The sequence below is a fragment of the Meriones unguiculatus genome, chromosome 3 (assembly GCF_030254825.1).
Source record: "Meriones unguiculatus strain TT.TT164.6M chromosome 3, Bangor_MerUng_6.1, whole genome shotgun sequence".
Classification (NCBI taxonomy): Eukaryota; Metazoa; Chordata; class Mammalia; order Rodentia; family Muridae; genus Meriones; species Meriones unguiculatus.
The window spans coordinates 62999059-63025102 of NC_083351.1; the positions used below are offsets into that span (position 1 = coordinate 62999059).

At 39.1% G+C, this 26044-nt stretch overlaps 1 protein-coding gene and 1 long non-coding RNA gene across 2 annotated transcripts in view; one reads left to right on the forward strand and one right to left on the reverse strand.

Annotated features, from left to right (window-relative positions):
* The window catches only part of LOC132653077 (uncharacterized), a 42748-nt gene extending 36068 nt beyond the window's left edge, over positions 1–6680 (forward strand). Inside the window, exons 2-3 of the long non-coding RNA XR_009590736.1 lie at positions 5007–5103; positions 6628–6680. This is a non-coding gene — a long non-coding RNA (uncharacterized LOC132653077). The remainder of the gene's footprint in view (positions 1–5006; positions 5104–6627) is intronic.
* Cntnap2 (contactin associated protein 2) overlaps positions 1–26044 on the reverse strand; it is a 2202731-nt gene that overhangs the window by 1062966 nt on the left and 1113721 nt on the right. Inside the window, exon 9 of the mRNA XM_060380093.1 lies at positions 24943–25092. Within this exon, the coding sequence (XP_060236076.1) occupies positions 24943–25092 (150 nt within the window). The remainder of the gene's footprint in view (positions 1–24942; positions 25093–26044) is intronic.

Sequence of the window (26044 nt, forward strand, 5' to 3'; positions counted from 1 at the left end):
AAAGTAAGCATCACAAAGGAAAAGTTAACCCTTAGCCACATAAACAATTCATGCCTGTGTTAAACCAATTGCTTTGATCGCAGGAGTATATCCTCCCAAGCTTGCTTTAAACGCTCAGATTAAAGCTTCTAGCTGCTTTTCTTTTGTTCAATCATTTATTTTCTTTGGAGGCTCAAGAACTCCTGATGGTTTTGCTTTTTCTATGATAGTGGATTCGTTTTTACTTCCATGCTGGAAGCCAAAAGATTAATCCTTTGGAATCTCAATGAATCACCTAATTAGTAACTTACTAAAATTGAAATAAGTTAATTATGTGTAATTTCTTCATAAAGATCAAATGACAGGAAAATCGCTTTCCTAGGGCAATTCTCTTCATGTACGGTGCAAATGAGACAAACAGAAATCAAATCAGGTTTGTACTAGTGTTGATGGTGCCACAATATAATAACATATTTCTAGGTTATTCTATTAGAAGCATTAACTCAGCATGAGCTGTTACTTGTATATTAGTATTTAAGACAGTATCTACTCTGGAAAAGAATTGTTGAATGTATTTATGAGCCAATTCAGTAAAGTGCACACTGCCTTTAAGGTTATGTAAATTCTACTAATGCAACTTTAGTATATATGAAAATGCTTGGAGTAACCTTTAAAGTTGGAGAAGAAGAAGAAGAAAAAAGGAGGAGGAGAAAGAGGAGAAAGATGAATTGTAAGTAATTGTCTGATGTCACAGAGAAGAGAAGGGACAGATAAAGTGAACATACTGATTTGAAGAAGATCCAAATTGGACATGGTTAAATTCTACACAGAGACAAAGATAAGAATTGGAGTGGGAAGTACAAAAATTTTCTACAACCCATTATTCTTTTTTTTTTTTTTTTTTTTTTCTGGCAAGAAAACAGTGGTGCCATTTTCCAAATTTGCCGTTGTTGTATATTTGAAGAATATTATGAATTCACTGAAGAATTTATTTCTACTATTGTTACTTCATTTTTAAAAAGGATGTATCTTTATTTGATGTGTATGAGTGTTTTGCTTGCATGGATGTTAGGGTAATCCTGTGTGTACAGTGACCAAGGAGGCCAGAAGGGTGTCCAACTACCAGTAACCAAAGTTACAGGTGGTTGTGAGCTGGGAATAAATCCAAGTCATCTGACAGAGCAATAAACGTGTTCTTCCCTGCTGAGCAACCTCTCCATCTCCCTATTGCTATTTCTCAACACCACTGAGTCATCTCTCAGTTCGTATTGGTGTTTCTTAATAGTCTTTGCTCCAATTTAAAAGTAAGTTAAAACTAGACCATCATCATTTGATGAACAGCACAGACTTCCTGATGTCAAGTCATCATTTGCTGAGCTCCCTGTGGAATAATCCATATACATATAGAGAAGATCAGGAGAGCAGACAGGCTGTCTTCCTAAATATTTCCTTTGCTACTGTGGATAATTTTATGGTAATACAAGTTACAAAAAACCTTACATTTTGTCTCCCTTTTGATATGATCCAGTAGACAGATTTTTCTCAAATTTGGGCACTAAATGAACATGGGCCTACCAGTGGGGAGAAAAATGCAGCCAATGGTATCCAAGGTTCATTCAATAATGCAAATGAAGATCATTGGCACACACATATTTACCTGAAAGTGATAACATTCCTTTCTTTTGAGGATTTATGTAGCTATTTACCAATATAGTGAATCATCACAAGGAAAGAAAAACTGAGAACAATTCTCTTAAAAACAAAACAACAACAACAAAACAGCCATTTATCTTTTGAGCAAGGCAACCACAGATGACCCCTGGGGAATTCCAGAGTACCAAGGTTGCTTCTAAGTGAGGCTGTACTTGGAATAGTCTTGAAGAGATCTGAGTGAGTGACTGAAGACCAGTTATATGATATGCTGAGAAAGAACCCTTTGTCAAGACTGGGGGCTTAAGTTCAGAGAGGCCTTGATGGAGCCCTACTTTGAGCTGTGCCTTCTCCTGCCTGTGTGCCTTCCTCCAGGTAGAGACACATATGAGCTTCCACAGTTGTGAGCACTTGTTCAGCAGGTCAGGCATACATCCGATACTACAACTGGCTGCTCACAGTGCTCATGAGCACTGTGGATGATGGCCTTCGCAGGTTGCTTTATGATTTCATAAAAACAGACTTGCCTTATTGCTTCCAAATGACTTGCCTTTATCTTAAAAGATGCTAACTTTGAGATCCATGATGGTGGCAGAGGGCATGCTCTCCACAGTGTGCCCTTTCCTCTCCGACTCTGTGGCAGTGTGAAATGAGAGCGGGAGAAGGGAAAATGGAGACACACACACACACACACACACACACACACAGAGGGGTGGGGGAAGGAGGAAGGATATTTTGGGGAAGTAGAAGTGAACTGTTAACCATGGTCAGCAAGACAATAGTCCCTGGAAGACTGGAGGATGCACAGCATTTTCTTGCCCTGTTGCTGTTTTCTTTTTTCCCACAGTGTCAAAATGAGTGTCAAGCAAGATGAGAGGAAGCATCCTTATCTTACAAAAAGTAACAGACTTCTTCACCTTTCCTCTTTGTCTCTGTCTACTTAATTTGGGGGGGGGGGTCAAACTTGTATGTTGAATTAAAAATAAAACTAGGGAAAATTAATTAGTGTATCAGAGTTTAACTCCAGAGTTCACCATAAGAGCTTTGCACCAAGGCCCTGATGAAAAAAATCAGATCAACCTGAGGCTCCTCCTCAGCTTTCCAACCCTTCTTGCTGCTAGAGAGCTGGGCATGCCGTTTTCTCCACAAGGCAGCATGGTACAGTAGTTCATATGCCTGAGGGAGAGGAAGTAAAACACTTGTCAATTAGTGTCACTCACGCTTGCCAGCTTCCTATTGTCTGTATTAAGAATATTGTCCAGGAAAACCATAGTATAATGAAATTCTCGATTGTTCCCTTGATCATTGGTTTGATCAGTTAATGATCAATTTTAGAATTCTGGTGATTAAGGTTGGGTTTGTATAAATTTGTGGTCTGCTGTATCTGTTTGTAAGCAGCCAACAGCAATCTCTGCCTGAGAGCAGAGACTCAGGATAGAGCAGCTTTTACTTCTCCCAGCCCTCAATGCTCTGAAGACTCACAAAGTATGAGTCATCAGGAGATAAACTGCTTGTCATGCAAGCATAAAACCACCCTCTGGATCCCAGTCTCCCGGTGAATACCAGGTGGGTGTGGCCTAATTTCAGTGCATGAGAGGCAGGGACAGGGAATCCTAGCAATAAGCTGGCTAGCCAGGCCAGCTAAAACAGTAAAAATAGTTCCTGCCTCAAGGTGGGTGAAGAAGATGTCCCAAGCCAACCTTGGGTTTTCACCTGTACACACGTGTACCCAGCTATGTATACTAAACACATATATGCACACACACACCCAAACAGGCACACCAGGGCACACATACATACAAAAAAAATCCTACGAGTCACAGTGGTGATAATTCTCTCTCTCGTTGTATCAAAACACCAAAAGAACAGTCATCAGTTGGTTCTTGATTTTATGATGCATTCATCCACATGACCATTTATTTACTTGTTGGCATTCTTTAAAATTATCACTTTATTTATTTATTGTATGTGTGTTTATGCATGGGCCACAGTCCTTGTCTGGAGGACAGATCTGGGACAACCTGTGGGAGTTGATCCTCTCTTTCTACCATGTAAGTCTCACGGATGAAACTCAGTTCCTTAGGTGTAGCAGCAATGGTCTTTGCTTCTATTATCCGTGCATGAACCCACTCAATATGGACTATGCGTGTGGGAAATAGTGGTACACAAGACAAGCAGGCACACATAAATAACATTCAGCCACTCTGCAGACAAGGAAGGGACTGGGTTGAACATAAAGGGGAGACAAGACACATTGACATCTACACAAGTTATCTGTCCATAAAAGAAAACAACTATTCCACCCTCATTAATACGCTATCATTATAACTCAAAATAAAGAAGATTGATAAATATGTGAAGAAATTGGGACCCTTGTCTCCTGCAGGCAGGTGAGAGGTACTCCAGCACTGCACTCTGGCCTAGCATCACACATTGCAGAAGGGAACAATCAGGAGCAATGTAGCAATCCCTCAGAAGGCTGAAAAGATCCCCAAGGAATGCCGAAGGTCTATTGCTAGGTAGAGACCCTAAAGAAAAACAAGTGGAAAGATATATAAATATATATAAATATGTTTCTGCACATCCACTATTAAGTTGGAGCAAACAAAGTCATGGTGCACACAGCAGAATGCCATTCAACCACAAAACAGTGAAATTTTAATATAGCCAGCCACATGGGTAAACCTTAAACACCATAGGAGAAGTAAAGCAAGTCAGACACAAAAGGAAAGATAGTGCATGATTTACTTACAAGATCTCGAGTGTTCAAGCTCATGGGTACAGACAGTAGGGCAGAGGTTACCAGACCTGGGATAGACAGTTTTAGGAATGTTGTTTCTAAGGTTCAGGGCTTTATTTTGTAATATTGAAAATTTTCTGGAGGTCAACAGTGAGGATGGTTAAAAACAACAAAATTAATGTACTTCATTCCACTGTACTGCATGCTTTGAAACAATTCAAATGCAGATTCTATTTTCCCAAAATGAGAAAAAGGAGAGCATAGAGTCTATGATTCATGAGATAATGCAGCTGGAAGATGACATTGGAGTACCCTCTTTTCTATTATTACTCAGGGGAACATCACTACATTGGCTGAATGATAACAAACTGATATTTAGAAAGCAATAGCAGAATGTTTTCTTTCTAGGTTCTTTGTTACTATGATACAACATTTGCCTACTGTCTATTATTCACAGTCTTTCCCCAGCATAATAATTCATTCCTTTACTCTCTCGTTCCCTTCAGAGAAGTGAGGCTAGCAGACCTGGCCTCCCTAGACTAAGCTTGACACGGTGATTTGGCAGAGAAACACACAATATTCAAAAATGTGAAATAAATATTGTGTACCCCCTAAGTGTATCATGTTCTTTTCTAAGTACCAGATATAGCTTCAGTTCTCTGCAACCATTCTGAGATATGGATGTTTCAAAGATTCCTCAAGACTGCTGTCCCCGCTGGCGGCATCATCTACAGGTGCGTGCAGAATTTTAATGCAGCATTTCCCTGGGTCATATCAGTATCCTTTTAACTAACGACACTGCTGAAGCCTATCTTTGTTTAGCTTCTCTGTTGACAGAGGAAATTAATAGTGCATTTAAAAAAAAATCAGTGTGCCTAATATGAAGCAAATAGTTTAAGGTTTTTTTGCATAACAAATGACAAAATAGAAAAACATTCCTTCCCGAAGAGATAATGCAAGCTTGAAACATAAAAATAAGCTTTAAAAAAATGCAGTGAAATTTGTTTGAAGAAACACTGGGGATAATTATAAAGGAAGAGCAAAGGCACTTGAGAGATGTTTACCCTCTCTCTCGATTTTTAAATTACGTGTATGTGTGTGTGTGCACATACACACATGTACACACAAGCCTCCATATTAGTGGTGTTATGTGTATGTGCTGTGGCATGAGGGGAAAACAAGTAACAGGACAGGAGCCTACCACAGAGGGCCTCTGAAAGACTCTACCCAGCAGTGTATCAAAGCAGATGCTGAAACTCATAACCAAACTTTGGGCAGAGTGCAGGGATTTCTATGAAAGAAGGGGGAGTTAGTAAGACCTGGAGAGGAGAAGACAGGAGCGAATCACCCTTATTGACTCATGGAATAGTGCTTCAGTGATCACCATGCACCCCTCAGGCACTGTGAGGTGTGTGTGTGTGTGTGTGTGTGTCTGTGTGTGTGTGTGTGTCTGTGTGTGTGTGTGAGAGAGAGAGAGAGAGAGAGAGAGAGAGGGAGAGAGAGAGAGAGAGAGAGAGAAAGAGAGAGGTAGATACAGTAAAATAAACACAGTTTAGGCTCGGTCCTGTTTTGGACATTACATAATCTTTGTCCAGTGAAACAGCTACAGATGCATCCCAAGGCCCAAACTACTTTTCTTGATTTAACAACTTTCTGCTGCCTAGAGAAAGCAGTCTTGACCACATTTCTCATTCTCACTACATATATTTCATTTGAATGGAAACTTTAAAAAAGATGTACAGCCATTTACCTTGTGAGCTAAAGAAAACTGCATAGGCCTTAGCTAAACACCAACATTCATTTCATAGGATACTAGTGTTTTGGGATATGATTAAACACTCTTTCTCTTTTGAGTTAAGTTCCCATACAGAATAAAAATGTGATCAGCAATGACTGAGAAATATAAATACATAGTTAGGGACTATTCTATCACTTAAAAAAATATTTAACTTTGCCATTCTCAATTATTTGTTGTGAAGAGCTTCAGGCTAGGTGATGGATAATTGAAAACTTGGAAAAAAACTTGTGTTGACTTAAATGAATTCTCCAAACTTCATATCCTCGGGTTAAACACCCATACTCAGGTTTTCTAAATTTGCCCAAGCACCCAATAAATATTGAATGCCACTTTATTAACTGAAATTGGGTACACAGACTCTAATCCAACTCAAAGATAATATCAATTGTTTAATATTAAATATAGGACCTGTTACAAGGCTGATAATTACCCTCTAATATTTACTTTCCCTGTCATGTAGATACGGGCACCTAGCAGGATTCTCGGCCACTCAACTGCTCTAGTAGCTGTCTGTGTATAGTCACATGGCTAAATTCCAGCTAATGAGTGAGTATTTGTCTCTAAATATTGCCTGAGAGAGCCTTGAAGGGAGAGGGCATTCCCACTCATGTTTTTCCGGGTCCATCATATGGGGTATTTGTTGTCGTTAGGTACTATGAAATGAGTGATGAATGGTGAGTACTGCAGAGGCTTTGGGCAGTGTGCAGCTTATTTTCTTTTGTGTAAGCAAAGAAGAAATTCCTCTGAAGAATTTGCTTCTGGACTCCGTCTTGATACCTGTTAGGTATTATAGCTAAAATGTTTATGGCATTGACTGTGGTTGGCCATGAGCTGGGACTGTGCAGGGTTAAAAAGGTTACACTGAGGAAAAATATTTAGTCGGCTTGCCAACTGTTGTTCTTCAGAAAGCAAAGTAAGTGGGCATAGAAACTGTAATGGTAAGGAATAAACGTGGATGTTTATCGGTTCCATTTGTATTCAGCAAAGTCTGAGAGACAGAGATGATCTCAGCCTAGAACGCAGGCAATCCACCAGCCTGATGATATGAAGTGGAAGATTCTGATTTTTACTGACAATAGAAGATGATAGAGAAAGCCCACTTTAGGAGACTTAAACCCTCTTTAGAACAGGACAGACACACCTGTGTCCTGAAGGGAATTACAGTAATCACACGGCTGCCATAGGTGACCATTGAAGGAAGTAAGATCCTGACTCTGTAATCTTATCTGCCAGATACTGGGAGGTTCCCAACGCTAGTCTAAGCTTAAAGATATCAGCATTGAAAAAATATTATTCTTTCCTATGGCTTCAAGGCAGCTTACTATCAAATTAAATGGTGGGTAGAAGGCAGGTAGAGATCAGTAAGCTTTCTGAAATGGAGACCCTGAGTGGCTCACTTCCATTAAGAATTGGCAGAACACAGAGATGACTAAACACAAGAATACAGCCTTCCAGTTCTACTAAAATTGCAGTTTGTAGATTAGACCTCACCTATCACCTACACAAAAATTTTAATCAAGTTTGATTGAAATCATACCATCCCATTTGTTTATATATTCTTCATAGCTATTTCTTTGTTATCATAGCAGAGTTGTAGGAGAGATCACATGGCACAAAGTCCAAAATATTGACTACATGGCCTTTTACAGGAAAGTTTGGATATCTCTGATTAATATATATTTTAAAGAAGGCTGGTGTTAATGCACTCCTCCACCAATGAGCACAAAGCTGATGAAGCTGGTAGAACAATCCATGTTTCTTGATACCAGGAAAAGCTATGCCAGCATTTGCATTGTATTTATAGTAGCTTAGGTTTCTGCTAGATATAGCTCCACACTATCCTAGAACATTTTTTTCCTTTTTTACTGTCCTTCTTCAAGGTTAATATTCATATATATCAATGTTTTTCTGACTGTAGACATATGGCATTTAACATTACTTACATGTGAGTGCAAAGGAAAATGGGAGATTACAATTAGATTTAATACACTTAATTTATCAATATTTACTTGATGTATCCCAGAAATTCCTCAACTGTTAAAATGTAAACACACACACACACACACACACACACACACACACACACACTTTCTTAAAGAAGTATAACTGAGTGACAATTCAGGCATTCTTCTAAAACTTTATTTTGGGTGTGGGTGTGGGTGTTGTGGGCTTCGTGTCTATGGGAACAGATTTGTGTGTTGAGGCCCCATAACCAGCTCAGGTGTCAGTCTGGTCTTCACTTTGCAACTCGTTTGAGATAGAGACTCTTACTTGGTACTCTGTGTCAGGGTAGCTGGCCCCTGAGCTTTCCATTTCTCCACAGGAACAGTGGGATTACAAACAGTCTGCTTCTATGTGTAGCTTTATCTGGGTCCTTGGGAGTCAAACTCAGGTCTTTAGACTTCACAGCCAGCATGGTACTCACTGAGCTGCTTTACCAGCCCTTCAGATATTCTTTTATTAAGCCTATATGGCATCCTGCATGAACACCTATGCCAGAATGAAAATATGTCACTTGGCCAGAATAAAAATATGTCAATCAACTGGCAAAACCAACTTTTGTTATATAACTTATTGACACTCTAAAGGGCAAACATACGTTTAAGCATAACTATTATATTAGAAGCTTTTCTGACACTTCAAAAAGCTTGCCCAAAGTATTTTCAACCTGCTATATGTATATTAAGAGTAATGTTGATGGATGTGTCTGCTTCTTTTCCCGGTCACTGATCTAGTTCTTAGACTCCAACAAGTAAGGCTTTTGTACTTAAATAAAAAATAAATGAATTTTAGGATGTTTTTATAAAGTAGAATTCCCATACTATTTTAAGAATAGCTTAACTTTTTATATAAAAAATGTTTTGAGTAGTTTTTTTGTTTCTTTGTTTGTTTGTTTGTTTTTTACCAAAGAAACCCATAACCATAACTGGTTTCTAAGGCATTCTAGAAGATTCTTCTTTAAGATAAAACACAGGGGCTTGTGGTAAAGAATGAATTATGTTAGCAAGTACACAAAAATCTCTGCCTGTGAATTTGGTAAAACCTCTTTCACAAACTCAACAAGTATTATAATTATTTCAATTTCTCCTAAGCTTCTACCTAGAAAGTATAGCCACCTGTCTTCCCTCACCTTGAAGGCCCACATTTTCACCCTCCGTTCTTTTGAAATGCCTCTTCTCTTTGCTCTTTCAAGCTACATCTCCTCATATAAACCATTAACAACATGTTCTCCAGGATCTACTCTCCTATTTACATGTGTTTTCTGCATCTCAGATGTTCTTTTCTTTGAAAGATTAAACTGAAAGCTATGTATACCTACTGCTTTGCAGAATCCCAGCAATTATCGTTCAACAGAAAATAGGGAAAAGTCTGAAGGTTTCAAAAGATAATGTTTGATCACAGATTTTTCTCAGGTGTCCTATTTCTCCTGGTCATAGCATCGTCTGGTCTCCTGTAGCAGACAACATTCACTTTCACATTCCCACTGGAACATTACTTGATCTCAGAAAGCTGTGTAGAAGCAGATGTCACCTCTGCCCCCAATGAAAGCTTCTGTGAAGGTAAGTTCTGGGGGCTCACTGCAGAAACGATGCTGTGCTTATTGTCATTAACTGTGTATGTGCGCAAAAGGACTAAAGTAGTCCTGAGATCCAGCAGTCCTGAGACCAGAGAGACTTAGAGGTTTTAACATTCAGATTAGTTTTGTATCTATAGGAAATATATTTTAGGTGATGTAATCCTAGGACCAGCCTTGGATGTTCTGAACTTCGTTATTTTACTTATTTTTCCTTTGGACCTTTTTAAAAGGTAATATCACATAACCAGAAATAGCTTGCCTCCTAATTGAAAATAAACACACACACACACACATATATTAATAATGAATTATCACAATAGTATAGTAGGCCCTGGATTTTATTTTGTCTTTGTTTCTGTGCATGTAGAAATACCATTGCTTGAATCTTAAGCAAAAATTACAACAAAAAATACCCAAAATTTATTTTGTCTTCTGATTTAAGTATACAGAATTAGGAATACAAACATAAATGGCAATGTTAATAAGAATGAACACCATTCAGGGAGGCAGAGGCAGGTGGATCTCTGTGAGATCGAGGCTAGTCTAGTTTACAAAGTGAGTCAAGGACAACCAAGGCTACACAGAAAAACCCTGTTTCCAAAAAAGAAAAAAAAAAAGAAAAAGAAACAAAGAAAGAAAAGAAGAGAAAAGTGAAAACCGAGGACCATTTATGGATAGAACCTAGAAGCCCTGCACAGATGTAGCCAATGGTAGTTCAGTGTCCAAGTGGGTTCCATAGTAATAGGAACAGGGACAGTGTCTGACATAAACTGATTGGCCTGCTCTTTGATCACCTCCCCCTGAGGGGGGAGTAGCATTACCAGGCCACAGAAGATGACAATGCAGCCACTCCTGATGAGATCTGATAGACTAGGATCAGAAGGAAGGAGAGGGAGACCTCCCCTATCAGTGGACTTGGGGAGGGGCATGCATGAAGAGGAGGGAGGGAAGGTGGAATTAGGAGGGGAGAAGGGAGGGGTTTATGGGGGATACATAGTGAATAAAGTGTAATTAATAAAAGTTTAAAAAATGAAAAGTGAAAACCATGAACAAAACCACAGACCTCACCCCTAGCTTGTGAGAAAATCGAAGAGAGAACTTTCTAAAATTTTCCCTTTTTTATGGTTTTGTGATGTTAACAAATAACTTGGGTCAACCAAGGTTGGGGGGACTGAGCATTGATTAAATGCTACCTTGGAGTCAGAAATGGCCTAGCTCCTGCGAAACAGGTTGCTCACCTATATGGTTATGATACTAGATAAAGCCACACCTCCTCAAAGTACTTCTAAACACAGCACGAGACAGAACATAGCCTGGCTGTCTCTGCCCAACTCCAGAGTCTAAGAGATGCTGTTGACCAGCTTACCAGTGTGAGTCAGAACTGTGCTGTTACCTGCGGCTCCCGACCCAGTCTATTTTCCTCTCCTTCTACACTTTCCATGCCATTCCTACCCACATTCACTCCCTTTTTCTTAGCCATACTTTCTTGGTAGAACTTCATTTATCTAATTCTGTATTAATGACTCCTCATGTACCTTGAGTGATTCCTGATAAAGATTGATTAGAAATACCAGGCTTTGAACCATCTTGGTTAATGTTTGCTTCCCCGATAGACCCAGTTTCAGCCAAGGATCTTGCCAGAGCAGTGAGCATCCTGTCTTAAATATCAGACACTGCTTATCTGATCGGAACCTGCTATCCCATCTCTCAGGTGGAATTCGGGTACCCTAGCCCATCTCTACAAAGAAAGCTGTTAGATCTCTTTACTCAGCACCTGCTTCAACCCTTAGTAATGTAAATCCCTTATTTTACTTGTTGATGCACATTTTACAGTGACCACAATCTCTCTATCTTACTACAGATCATTGTTTGGCCTATTCCCATCCTGATAGAGCTGAATATAATCTTCCTTAGCATCTGTTCATAAATGTAAATGAAGATTAAACACTAGTTACTTATGCATAAAAATAAATAAGCCGTTCTATTAGTAGTGGAGTAGGGAGATTTTAGCATCAACTATACAGGATAGTTCATAAAAGTGAAATATATATTTATATTCTCCAAGTAATCACTTGACATATGTGACGTATGTGACAGAACATGTAAGTTATAAGTATTAAAATTTGGCTAGATTTGTTTTGTTTTCCTACTTAAAAGTCATTTGGTTATAGAAGACATCTTCTAAAAGATTATATGCAAAAAAAATCTAACTCACATGTCATTTTGATTTTCTATATTAATTCCACTTTGAGAATGTTGTGTTCTTTCTGGTTAGTGAATTCTCAGTAGCTAAACAGACACAGAGAAAGAAGAAAGCAACTGTCAGCATTCCCTGAATGCAGGGACAAACAAATTCTTGAAATCTTTTGTAATTCCATGTTTCTTTTTTTTGAAACCACAAGTTTGTCACAAATCTTAATATTCCTAATGCAGTACAGTGTAAAGAGCCAGAGAAAGACAAGGTGTGTAGATTATTCTAATAGTTGTGGTTATAACTAGGCCAGGTCATGCAGCTAGTCAAATTTTACATCTGGGAGCTATTTAAAAAAAAAGCCTTGTGAACCTTGGGCTAGATACTGAATACTCTCACATCTACCACCAGAAGCATGAGGACTGTTGAGGTTAACATATTTAATTTTGGTTTGCAGCTTTCCCCTTTTCCTTTGCCATTTCCTTTTGTGCATACAGTGAAAGAACAAGAGGCCACAATAACAACTCAAACAGTAACGATGGCCTGTTCATCGGTAATTTGGTTGGGAAAAAAAAAAAGAATCTTTTTCTTTGTCCTAACAAGATAGGGAGAGGGTTTGAAATGCATTTTCAAAAAAAATTAGGAAAGAATTTATATGGAATAACAAATATTTACTCAAAAACTCTCAAGAGCAATTAATCTTTCTTGAGAAACTAGGTCTATTATACTCACTGCTATTGAGATAGGAGTACAGAGAGAAAAGCTGGGAGTAATTAACACACCGTAAAGGACTGGGGTGAAGGAGTAAACACCCCAAAGAAGATGAAAACAGCATGTTCACTGATCACTTCAGAAGCAGAAACGGAGACAGAATTTCAATTATGTTACCGTGTTCACCAGTCTAAATGTAATAAACTAGCAACCTAGATTGTGTTGTGACTTTTTAAATTATATTCTGAAATTTAATACATTCTTAGTTGTTTAGAAAAAAAGTTGGCTTTTGCCATTAATACTAAACAGACTTTTCAAGAGAGGCATATTACATCAGTGTGAATCAGGGTATTGAAATACTTCAATATTAATAAATGTGTTTTACCCCCTATCAGTGGACTCGGAAGGGGGCAGGGTGGACATGAGGGAGGGAGGAGAGGATTGGGAGGGAAAGAGGGAGAGGGTTACAGCTGGGATACAAGTGAATGTATAAAATTATTTAAGAATTAAAAAAAAATATATTAAAAATGTGTTTTTTAACTGAGGAAACAATTTCTATAGAGTGGTACATTTACACAATGGAATACTACTCAGCTATGAAAAACAAGGAAATCATGAAATTTGCAGGCAAATGGATGAAACTAGAAGAGATCATCCTGAGTGAGCTAACCCAGAAACAGAAAGACAGGCTTGGTATACACTCACTTATAAGCAGACATTAGCCGTATAATATAGGACAGCCATCCACAAACCTAAAGAAGCTAAACTCTAAGGAGGACCCTAGGGAGGATGCTTACATCTCATTCAGAACGGCAAATAGGATAGACAGTAGAAGTGGTGGGAGAGAGGAAACAGGATGGGAGCCTGCTATAGAGGGTCCTCTGGAAGGATTCATCCCGCAGGGGATTGAGGCAGATGCTGAGATTCAGGATCAAACTTTGGACAGAGCACAGGGAGTCTTATGGAGGAAGAGAGGGCTGGGAATAGAGCGACATGGAGGGGACAGGAGCCCCATAAGGAGATCAACAAAACTAAAAGATCTGAGTCTAGGGTTCATGCAGAGACTGATGCACCAATGGAGGACAATGCATGGAGAGGACATAGACCCCCCTGCTCAGATGTGGCCAATTGGCAGCTCAGTCTCCATGTGGATTTCTGAGTGAGAGGATCAGGGGATGCCTCTACCATGAACTTAGTTGTCTGCTTTGATCACTCACCCCTAGTGATGTGGCCTTGGCAGACCACAGAGGAAGAGAATCTAGGCAGTCCTCATGAGACTTAACAAGCTATGGGCAGATGGCAATAGTGGAGAACTCCCCCTTTCAGTGGACTAGGGGATGGGGGAAGAAGGAGGGTGGTGCGGGACTGGGGGAAGTTGAGGAAGAGGGGTTCAATTGTGATATAATGAATAAATTTTGAAGAAAAAAATAAAAATTAAAAAAACGAATATTGATTGAGAAACTTTCATAAGCAAGCAGTTGTTCTGTATAATTTAACTTTACTTAAAGTATAAGTTAATGTAGTGGATGATAAATGTAAGTTTATATTTTGAAGTAAATTTTTTAAAATGCATTTTAATTAAAATATAATGTCATAATTTCTTTTCATTTTTCTCCATCTAGGCTTTCTCATGTTTACTCTGTTTAACTCCTTCCATCTCTACTTACCCTTTTATTTGTTTTATATATGAACAATCATATATGTACAATTACATAAATATAACCTGCTGAGTCCATTTTCATTGCTTGTATATATGTGATTTCAGGGCTTTGTCATATATAAAAACAATTCTATTTGTCCAATTATTTAAATACAACTTTCTGAGTCCAATTTTATTGTTTGTGTATGTATGATTTCAGGGCTTTTTCTTTGGCTGTTCTCTGTATGAACAATTACATTTGCACAAATATATAAATAAAATCTGCTGAGTCCATTTTTTTGTCTGTATATATATGTTTTCAGGGATAACTATTTTGCATTAGGTAACCAATTACCTTTCTGAAGACCATAAATAATTGACTTCTTAATTTTTTCCATGCTCAACAGTAGAGTTATGTCATAGATACAACAAAAACCACAAGGAAAATATTAAGTTGAATTTTCAAGCTAGCAGTAAAAGTCTTGGAAATGTTTCTATGAACTAAGACTGATTTAATAACATGATTTTGACTGTGAGTCAGGGTCCTCTTCTTTGACTTTTTTTTTTAAACAGAAATATGGCTTCTACATTGGAAGTTAATTTATGTCCTAATGCACCAAGGGCTGCTTCTGAGTAAGCAGATTTCTCACTCTCATTGTATTTCATGTATGATGCTCCAGAAGAGCATTTGGATTTGAAGTGAGAAGTTTTTGGAACTGAGTGAGAACCCATGAGAGGAAACCAGCAGAGACAGGATGTTAGGGTTTGTGAAAGAGTATGTGGGGTGGGTTAGAGCGGAGTGGCCCTTGGTCTTGTTGCTACTGAGGTCAAATGGTTAGTTAAAACTCAGACAAGACAGTAGCTTCTAAGATTTAGGATGTAGCAGATAGGAGCAGCTTTTAGGGGAAAACAACCCAGTGGATCCTGGAGAGTATGGCTTAGAAAGAGGAAAAATCGAGTAACAATGGAGGTATCACAAGCCTTTTTTCTCAGATAGAGTGGTGATGTCTTCAATCTCTCCAGGTCACTCCCCGTACCTATGTGTCAGACAGTCCTGCTGGCTCCCTCTTCTACTGTATTTCAAATGATCATTTCTTACTTGTTCCATAGCAATCATCAATCTAAGCTATTTTCCTTGACCTGAAATAATTAAACCATACTCAAAACAGCCCAAGGATTGTTGATTATGTTAGTAAGAGTCATCTGGCTCAACCTCAGCGGCCCTCACAGCTGGATCACTCTTCAAGGCCATGCACCATCTCCTGAGTGCACCTCAACCCACACTCAACCATCTCCTAGACCCTCTGTACATCCCAGGTATGTATGTGTGCACACTTCTCTCAATACTAGAGATGTTCTTCTCCATTTTTTCTGGGTACTTCCACTCCCTGAGGCCCCTGCCACCTTTTACAGCAGGCACTCTCTAACTTCTCATTTTAAATTATAAATCCTCATTAGACCCCAAAGAAATTTCTAACCCCTAAGCTGTTTTACCTGCACACTGGTATTTCCAAGCATCAATCATTGCATGTCACCTAACTAAGAGCTATTTATATCTTCAAGACAACGAAAAGTCTCAGAGTGCCCTCATTGTAACAAATAAATGCCAGAGACCCCTCTTTACCTGCACCAACACTCTTGGTTCATCTTGGGGATGTGAGTGTTATGATGTTATGGAATGTTATGATGTTACTGGAGACAAGAAGTACTGTAGCCCCTTGTGCATGTCATTAAATGTGTCCACAGGAATGTTAATCTAGTCAATGAATAAATGAATAGGTAGAAACTATTATCACTCTGACACTGAGAGCACCTGAGTTGCATTGAAATATACAAAGGACATTGATCTGTGGCCTCTGAAAGCTCTTCTAGGGTGACTCCAACAACACACAAGATCCTGAGAAAATAAGTAGATGGAAGAAACAATTAAAACCTCTGGAAAGATGAGATGGGAAAGCAGAGTTGCATGAAAGGGCTCTGGGAACCTGGACTAGAGGTAGGCCTGATCATGCAAGAAAGGGTCAAAAGGCCCCAGGGAGGAGATTAATAAAGTCCCCAGGAGTAGGGAACTCATTAAGATCTACATGTAAGACTAGACCAGAAATGAGTTATATAACATGATGCAAAACCATCAACAAAACGAGTGTTAGAAACAGAAGCCTTTAGTATAACACACTCAAATCAGATAAAATATTGCACTGATTGGAAATGAGTTGAAGATTCATTGCAGTGAGACAAGAGGAAAAGATTAGTATTAGGGAATAATAACCTTATTGACTAGTTTTGTGGAAGTATTTACATATATTTTATATTAGTTAACATGCTAACAAAGGGTAAGCAGCAAAATATGCAAAATAATAAAACGGAAAGATTAGGATGCAGAAGACATTGAAATTATTATTAGAAAGTTCATAAAGCAATTCATTTAGATTACACAGGATATTTCGTTATATTATTTGATGCCCCAGACCTGGGGTATGAAAAAAACACATTATAATGATAGTTTGGGGTGTCAATCTGAAGAGGCCTCAGTGTAATATGGTAGCCTGGGTGTGGCTGTGAAAACCTTTTGAAATGTCAGAGTGGTCAGCATCTACAATCTGTTGGCTTTAAGAAAAGGAGACCTTGTCTAATTAGTGGAATCTCCTAGGAGCACAAGCAGAGGTTCTTGCTCTTAGAGATTAGAATCAATATCCATTATTCAGACAATCACAGATGTGATGTAAAATGGAAACTCTACAGTTGTGAGCGGGGAGCCATTGGAGGAGGAGGCATCCTCAGTTGTCTGAAGATAGAAGTAATGCCATCTCCTTGGTCATGGGAGGTCTCCAAGCATCGTCTGTAAGCTCTTGGTTATACTCAGCACTCTAATCCCTCTACAAATAAACGAATGAAAGTAGATTTCAGTTCTATAATAGAAGAGTTAAAACCAAAGCATATTTGGAAGCAAAGTACAGGGATTTGGGAACGCAGGCTTAGAAAAAGTTAAATCTTTTGAGAATTATTTCAACTGACAAAAAGAAAATGGAACATTGATCCAGTTTAAGGACTTAAATTCTCAGGAAAGTCCCCATATTTGTTTTGAAGGTGTTTCCTAAGAAAATCTCCTAAATGTAACCCTGCACACTTGCCTAGCACTTACTTGATATATGTGGGGATTTTTTTTAATTTTTATTTTTTTATATATTAGTTACAGTTTATTTACTTTGTATCCCAGCTGTAGTCTCCTCCCTCATTTCCTCCCAATTCCACCCTCACTCTCTCATCTCCTCCCTGCCCCTCTCTAAGTCCACTGATAGGGGAAGTCCTCCTCTCTTTCCATCTGACCCTAGCTTATCAGGTCTCTCCAGGACTGGCTGCAATGTCCTCTTCTGTGGCTTAGCAAGGCTGCTATTCCCTTTGGGGTGGGGAAGGTCAAAGAGCCAGCCATTGAGTTCATGTCACAGACAGTCCCCGTTCCCCTTACTAGAAAAACCCAATTGGATACTGAGCTGCCATGGGCTACATCCGAGTATGGTCCTTGGTTGGAGAAACAGTCTCAGAAATATATATGCCCATATATATTTGGCCCTTGTGGAGCTCTTGTCCTCTCCAGGGAAATTTCTTGGTGCTAATAAGTTATATATCATAGCACCCTGGTACCAAGGGGGTTTCCTGAAGCAGTCTTCCCTGCTATACATGGTAATTGATGAATATTATACAAATGTACACATGCAGAATAACATCAGGCAGATTCAATTCATTCTTTTCCCCCATGTTTCTCTGTTTTATGGTGTGTATGTGTGTTTGCATAGTTTAGAAAATGTATGTTTGCATTCACATGTGCATGTGTGTGTATGCACATGGGGGGGTGCCAGAAGTTGACGTTGGGAGTCTTCTGCACTCTCTCTGATTTATTGGATTTCCTCATTTGCAGCTAGATCTTATGAACTGACTAATTTGATGAGGCAGCTGCCTTTGGGATCTCTACCAACTGAGCATAATGAAATTGTAAGTCAACCATCGAGGCTGCTGGGTTTTTATAGGGGTTCTAGGGATTCAGTTTCTTTTATCAGTGTGGTATATTCTCATCAATATTTTTATCCACATTAATTCTTTGACAATATTAGCTTCTTATTATGGCAAATATCAAAATCAAAATTTGAATTTCAGTTTAGGAACCTCACAAAGCATTAAAGGTGGATTCCTAACCCTTGCGCCACAGCTAGGCTTTGTTCCCATGGTTCACTGATCTTAGACCACACGGTCTGCTCTTCTCCCTCACCCACGTGATGCTCCCTTACACCTGGAGATTCTTTCACGATAATGACACATTTCACTACTGTCTACTTCGCTCTACTAGTTTTGCTTTCTACAGAAACATCCAACATTTAAGAGTAATGAGTTCCCTATTCTCTCAGAAACATTTTCTATTGATTTTCTTACACTTCTATATTCTGCACTATTTAGAAGTCACAAAATTCCTTTTGCAAATTTTGCCAACAACGATCATTTTACCCAGTGTGCCCTAGGCTTTAGTTTTCCCCGATGTTGTTTATTTGAGTGACTTTTTCCCTTTAGTTGTGGTTTCTTCATATTGTGATTGACGATTGTCTTCTGTAAGATATGCCTTTGGAAACAGGTAATAGAAGACCAGACATTGGGGGTTAGTTTTAGGAAATTTGAAACTGAAGAGCATCATGGTTTAAATGTAAAGCTTCTCCTATAGGTTCCTATATTTGAATGTTTGGATCGCAGGTAGTGGTACTGATTTAGGATGATGAGGAACATTGGGAGATGGGTCCTGTTGGAACAAGTAAAGCTCTAATGTACAGGTCTTGAGTTAACATCTCAACTATCCTTACTGTCTTCTCTCTGCTTCATCATCCAACGAAATGTGAACAAGTTGCTGCCATAGGCTCCTGCCTCTCCCGCACTACCAGTCCCTAGGAATTACCTGCAGGGACTGTCCTCAGATTGTGAGCAGGAATGAAAGTCTCCTCCCTTCAGTTTTGTCTTGTCAGGTCACAGCAATGAGAAATGAAAGTAGCACCGATGGACTTACATAACTAACCTATAGCTTAGTATGGGCTGTCTGTGTTGTTCTATAAGATACGCAGACATTTGAAGCTGGATCTGGGAATGTGGCCCAATTTGGAAATAATTGTTCTCACAGAGATTCCAGGGGATGGTGAGGTAAAAAATGACGAATGTGGGGTCTTAGCCTGTGACTGGTGTCCTTATCAAGAAAGAAACATGGACAAGGGCGCTCAGAGGATTTGAAGATAGAAGAAGGCATGAAGGTTTCCTTCATTCACAGAAAGAATCCTGAGGATTGTTGAAAATTGTCAGTAGCTATGGATATCAAAGATTCCTTCCCTACATCCTTCAAAGAGAACCCAGACCTTCTGACACTTCATACCCTGCTGCCAAATTTCCTGTACCTCAAATTGAGAACAAATGACTGCTGCTTGTAGACACTGAGTTTGGGGCAACTTGTCTTAGCAGCTGTATGAGTCTAATACACATCATAAACTCCTTTACCCATTTTTCCATTTTCAGTTTGCTGAAACCTATTATTTAGTACTTTGTAGTGACAATTTTGGAATTTTTCTTTCCTTAAAAAACACAGAAATAACCTCCCCATCCCTCAAGGAAGGAGTAGTCTTGCTAGGCCACAGAGGAGGACTTTGCAGCTAGTCCTGAAGATACCTGATAAAACAGGGCCAGAAGAAAGGGGAAGAGGTCCTCCCCAATCCATGGACTTGGAAAGGGTCAAGGAGAAGCTGAGGGAGGGTGGGTGGGATTGGAAGGGAATAAGGGAGCAGGATACAGCTGGGATACAGAGTTAATAAAATGTAACTAATAATAATAAACAATAAAAAAAACACAGAAATAATATGTTTTCATTTTCATCCCACGTGTGAGTGTATAGGGCTGCATTCCAAAAGCTGACTATGATTTGTCTCATTCTCTAGCAGGGGAGTGATTTCGCCAGCTGCAGATAGTTTCTGCAATTTTGTGACATTTGGAATTCTGGGGATTTTTCAGAGAGGATGTATAACTGCTAGAGCCCCAGTGGGTTGTTGGTGGTTGATAGTTGTTCAGGAGATTCTTGATGGGTTGTTTGTTGCTTATTGGTTGCTGTTGGTCAAAATTTTATTAAGTTTTATGCACAAAGAAGAAAGTAGATATCCTGATGGTGTAGATCAAACTTGCACCAAGGAACCTGATGGCCCTAATCAGCAGAAAGCAGTCTAACAATAATGTCTCCCCCTTTCCAACCTCTGACTTCATTTGAGGATCTCTTTCCTTTCTATCCTTTTTTTTTTCTTGACTAGTGTTAGGGAGTAGAAAGGATGGAAGAAAAGGGGGAGGAGAAGGGTGGAAGAAAAAAGAACCCACTAAATTTCAAAGGCCAGCCAAAACTAGTGCACAGACTAGACAGAATGCCAAATTTGATTTCGAATGCCATAAATGAAATGGCAGATGGCAAAGAAATAGATATTTTGTTTTAAGACACAAGCAAAATAAAATTATTTTAGCTGCTACCTTTGGAATATCTCATGTTTTGTTTCCAGAAGAGATTTTCTCTTTCTTCTTCCTATATTCTGTTTCAAGAAACTTTGGGAGTATGGCTGTGCAACTGGAAAAATATCAGGTGGAAATGGAGGGGCCTGAGAAACAACAACAAAATGTCTGACATGGGAAAACAAAAGGGGTCACTTTACAGTCTCTTTTCTAAAAGGGCTGCAGAACTCATGAGACAACTGGAAAAAACTGGGTGGAAGTGGAAGCACTTCAGGAGAGAAGGAACTAGGAAAATGGAGACCAAAGTTGCTCTGTCCCGGTCACTGAGAAACAAAGCAGGAGTTTCTAGCAGGAGGAAAGTGGGAGAGAAGCATCATTAGAGGGCAGTCAGGTCAGAGAAAGGCTGAAAAGGTAGGACAGTCTGATGACACAGCCTGTTCATCAGAAAGGGTTAATAGGGAACCAACCTCACTACACCAGAGAGGCAGGAGGGGCAGCCATGGATTAGAGGACCACCACCTTCAGCTTTCTCTCTAGCAATACAGCATATGCCAGCTAACAGAGGGGGCTGAGATTATGGTAAGGTAGGGTGGCATCCTATAGAAACGAGAGATCTAACATGTAATTTTTAAAATTTTGTTTATTTACTTTTTTATTTAGAACAATGGATTCACTTTGTACCCCAGCTGTAGCCTCTCCTGTGTCCCCTGCAGTCCCACCCTCTCTCCCTCTTCTCCTCCCATGCCCCTCCCCCAGTCCACTGATAGGGGAGGTCCTTTCCCCTTCCATCTGACCCTAGCCTAATAGGTCTCATCAGGACCGGCTGCACTGTCTTCCTCTGTGGCCTGGTAAGGCTGCCCCTCCCCCTCAGGGAGAGGTGATCAAAGAGCCGCCCATTGAGTTCATGTCAGAGACAGCCTCTGCTCTCCTAAGGAACCCACTTGGAGTTCATGGGCTACATGAACATGGGCTACATCTGTGCCGGGGGTTCTAGGTTATCTCCATGCAAAGATGTTTTCAAGAGGCTGTGATTATATACAGGATACACTTGCATAATATAAAACAAATTCTAATTAAGTGGGCTACTCAAAATAGAATTATTCCCCAAGACCAGAAGAGATTGGTGACAGCTGTACTAGCGGCTGATCACCAGCTGCAATGGTTAACAGGGTGGAACAAAGAAGATCCCAAAAAGTAACAAAAAATTCCAAGTACAATTCTTCCTGCTCCTGTGATTTTGGGAGTATAGTAAAAAGGAGCTGGAAAACAAACTTCAGCGACATTAAAAAAAAAAAATTACCTAAGCCAGGTGCTAGCCAGCTCTTCAAATATTGTGCAAGGGGCCAGTCAACCCAGTGTGCTCTGGGACTACATCTAGAAGCTTTACATAACAAATTTATAGAGCATGCAAGGTGCATAAGAACATTTTAGACACTGAAATGTACACAGAAAGGATGACATTATTTCAGGAGTAAGTAAAGAGCACAAGACCTGGGACAATCCTCCTAAATAAATCCAACAAGAAAATACTTCGTGTTTGTACAGATTTGCATGTCTATCTAGTGAGCTACTTAACTTCTGGCCTCTTTCAATGAGGACTGAAAGAGTACTATTACAGATTGCCTCTATGCCCTTCTTAGAATTTCTTTGTGGAAAAATTACCCTCACCATGCAGAGGTCTGAAGTTGATGGTCTCTGGGAGATAATGACGTCCTGATGGTGGAATCCTCTCCATGAGTTTAGCATTCTCATAAGAACAGACCTGGAGATTCTTGTGTTCTCTCAGCAAGCTCCTAGCCATGTCTCTACCCTATACAATGTGAAGGCTCAATAAGAAAATGATCGTCTGAAAGTCAGGAAGAGAGTTCTCAACCTACTACATCTAACAGCACTTTGATCTTGGACATCTTGCCTTCAGAAAGAACACTTGAGGAAATAAATGTGCATAGTGAAAACCACTCGTTCAGTTCAGCACTGCTACTGTAGGTGGCTGGGACTAGACTTGTATTCTGGTGCAAATGGATGTATCCTCCCTCTATTAAACACTGCTAGTACTACTCCTGTGAAACTCAGGCCAGCTCTCCTGTCCAGTCACCTCCCCCTATCAGGCACCTTCTTGTGAACTGCATGCCCTGCCCATGCTCTTTAGACTTCCCCTCTTTAAAACAAGCCAATGGGAATTCTCTTACCACAGCTGGTTTGTTTTGTTTGTTTGTTTTGTTTTGTTTTTCAAATGAAAACAGAGGCGATATTAAAAATAAAAGCCTAAGTTATGCTAGAAATTTAAAGCTGTACCCCATATAACCATGGGTTCTGGCCTATTTCTAAAAACCTATTATCCAGTAATTGGTTGATAAATAAATATAATTGCCTCCTTTATTGTTATTTCAATTATTAAAATTAATGAAGTGTTAAGAAATTCCAGTAGAAAGGTAGAGATAACAGATAAACCAGCTATAATCTTCCCTGAAGAAATAACTTCAACGATTACTTTCTTTGTGATTTGTCTATTCTCACACGTGAACAAAGTACATGGTCAGGCACTTGACCCGTCCTGGAATTTTCAGTGAGCAGGAACAGAAATGTGAGAGCACACTGTGTTGGAAACAGCCAAGATGATGACACACAGCCAGTGGCTTTGCTTAGGGCAAGCTTTTGCTGAGGGCTCTCAGAGACCCGGAGCATTATTCTTCATCTTTCCTTCTTTCCCCTGCTAGCAGCCACTGTCTTTTAGAAGAATCTCAAGGTGGGCATGGCGGGCATTCGTTCAGGTCCACCTGCAGCCTGTTCTTGAGAACAGATGTCTCAGAATTGTTTACAGCTTATAATTCTTCAGTGTCTCGTTACCTCACCCTGTAATTTAAAGTTCTAGTAGTCAGGCATGAGATTCGGAGCTGTAACGTATTGTTTATGCACTAGGAGGAACCAGGTGATGAGGTTAAAATAAAAAATAAATAAAAAACATCATGGTTCCATGCTGGCAGCATATCTGGGAGGCAGAACAAAGACCCAAGATGAACTGAAGATAATCCTGACAGGGTTTTGAAAACTCAAATCAATAAAGCAATGAAGGACAGCACACCACATCCTGTAATCTATACCACAAATGCGAGGCTCCAGCAGTTTGTCTGTCCACTGGAAAGAGATGGATAGACACTGCTCTAGGCCTTTGGTGACCTCATACAGGGCCAACAGCTTTACAGATGAGAGATTAGTGAAGACTTTCAAAAGCTTTTTTCACTGACAACTGCAATCCATTTAGTATGACAGCCATAGGAACTCTTGGCCCAATGACTTTCATGTTCAATATAGAGTTGGAGGGAAACTATTGTTTGAATGAATGGCTTTTGTTTCTGTCAATCAACCTCACTTCTTCACTCAGAAGACATCTTGTCTCACTTTCATTGACTTATCAAATTTTCACTGAGAACATTTAAAACATGTACTATAAATAGCCACAAATGTCATGAATTAATGAGTCGGGACAAACTCAGAACTTACATCTTTATGTTATCTTCCCAACATAGGAGCACATGGTCTTATATTCAGGACTCCGCAGCTGCCAGAACATGTATTTCTTTCAGACAATTTAAAACAAAATGCTTATCTTTTCAATTTTACAGAATTTACTAATTCATTCATAAATTTTTATTTTCTATATGTCACATTTCAGTAAGTTCTCTAGGACCAGGGGAATACTTCAGAAACCCAGACAGATGGGATAAGTGCTCAGAGGTGGAATTACCCTAACAACTTCAGGAAAAAAAGATGCACAAGGCAAGAAAGGACTATATATTTCTATAAATAGACACTTGAGTATTGACTAAGGTTTGGGAGAACTTTCTGCACTTTAAGTGACCAATCCATAGTTGAAGCCATTGATTCTAGAAGAACATTATGGAAATTAAACACACTTTCATGCTTTTTGATTTGAAGGTTTGAAACAAAGGGTAGAGAGTCACCACATTATTATCATTATTGTGAAGCAGCAATTTCTTAACTTTTTAATCCATTGGAATTATATTTTACTTGTTTTATCCTAAGGCCTGGGTTCCTTGGATTACATACAAGTAGTTAATAAACTTTTGAAATTTTCTTCTTCTTCTTTTTATTAAGGATTGGTTAAACTAAACCATGGCATTCCTACCTCCAAAGAAGTATTTCTCGCCAGTCTTCACTTGAAGAGGACTATTGGTCCTAACTGCTGATGCTTCATCTCCATCAATGGTGAGGACTGCAAAGTTTTCCTTGGCCAGGAAGCGAACCTCATGCCACTGCCCATCATTCAGCCCAGAGCCTGGGAGGTAGAAAATGAAAATGTCCTCAGTTGGTTCAGTTAAATACGGTCTTTATATACTACAGTATTTTTCATTGAAAGGAAGGCATGGTATATATTCATTGATAAGCAGATATTAACCTTATAATATAGGACAGACATCTGCAGACCTAACGAAGCTAAACATTAAGGAAGGCCATAGGGAGGAGGCTTGAATCTCACTCAGAATGGCAAACAGGATAGACACCAGAAGCAGTGGAAGAGATGAAACAGGATGGGAGTCTATGAGGGACCTCTGAAAGGATTCACACTGCAGGGGATTGAAGCAGATGCTGAGACTCTGGGCCAAACTTTGGACAGAGCCCAACTTGCTTTTTGGTCTTGGTGTTTTGTCCACCAAAAGAAATTCTAAGACAGTGCTCTTAACCACTGAGCTATCTCTCTAAACCCTAAACACATTTTTTTAAATATCAACAGAATTAGGTATTTAGAACTAAATATATGTGTGTTATATGTAATATTTTACATATTCATCTACAAAAACACGGAGCTGTTTATATTTTACATTCTCTGATTATTTTTAACATTTTAGATGGCTCTTTCTTGTATCAAATTGAATAACCATAATATAACAGATTCTTATAGGAAAAAAACATAATTAGAATGCAATTGGGATATTTGGGGGAAGAATGGTTTGAATAAAGTCATTTGAGAAGAAATGAAAAACTATTTTAATTAATAACATATATGGTTAGCTTTGTTAGATCCCATTCTGAGATAAAAATAGATTTAAAATGTTGATTTAATTTCCCTCCTTATCTTTATAATTTTAAAATATTTTTATATATGTTTTCAACAACCACATCTATATAATACAGTGTATAGAAATTAAGTACTAAGATACATCCATGAGAAATTGAACATGCTAATTAAGTACTGATCATCATGGGAATTGGATTATCTGAATATTTAT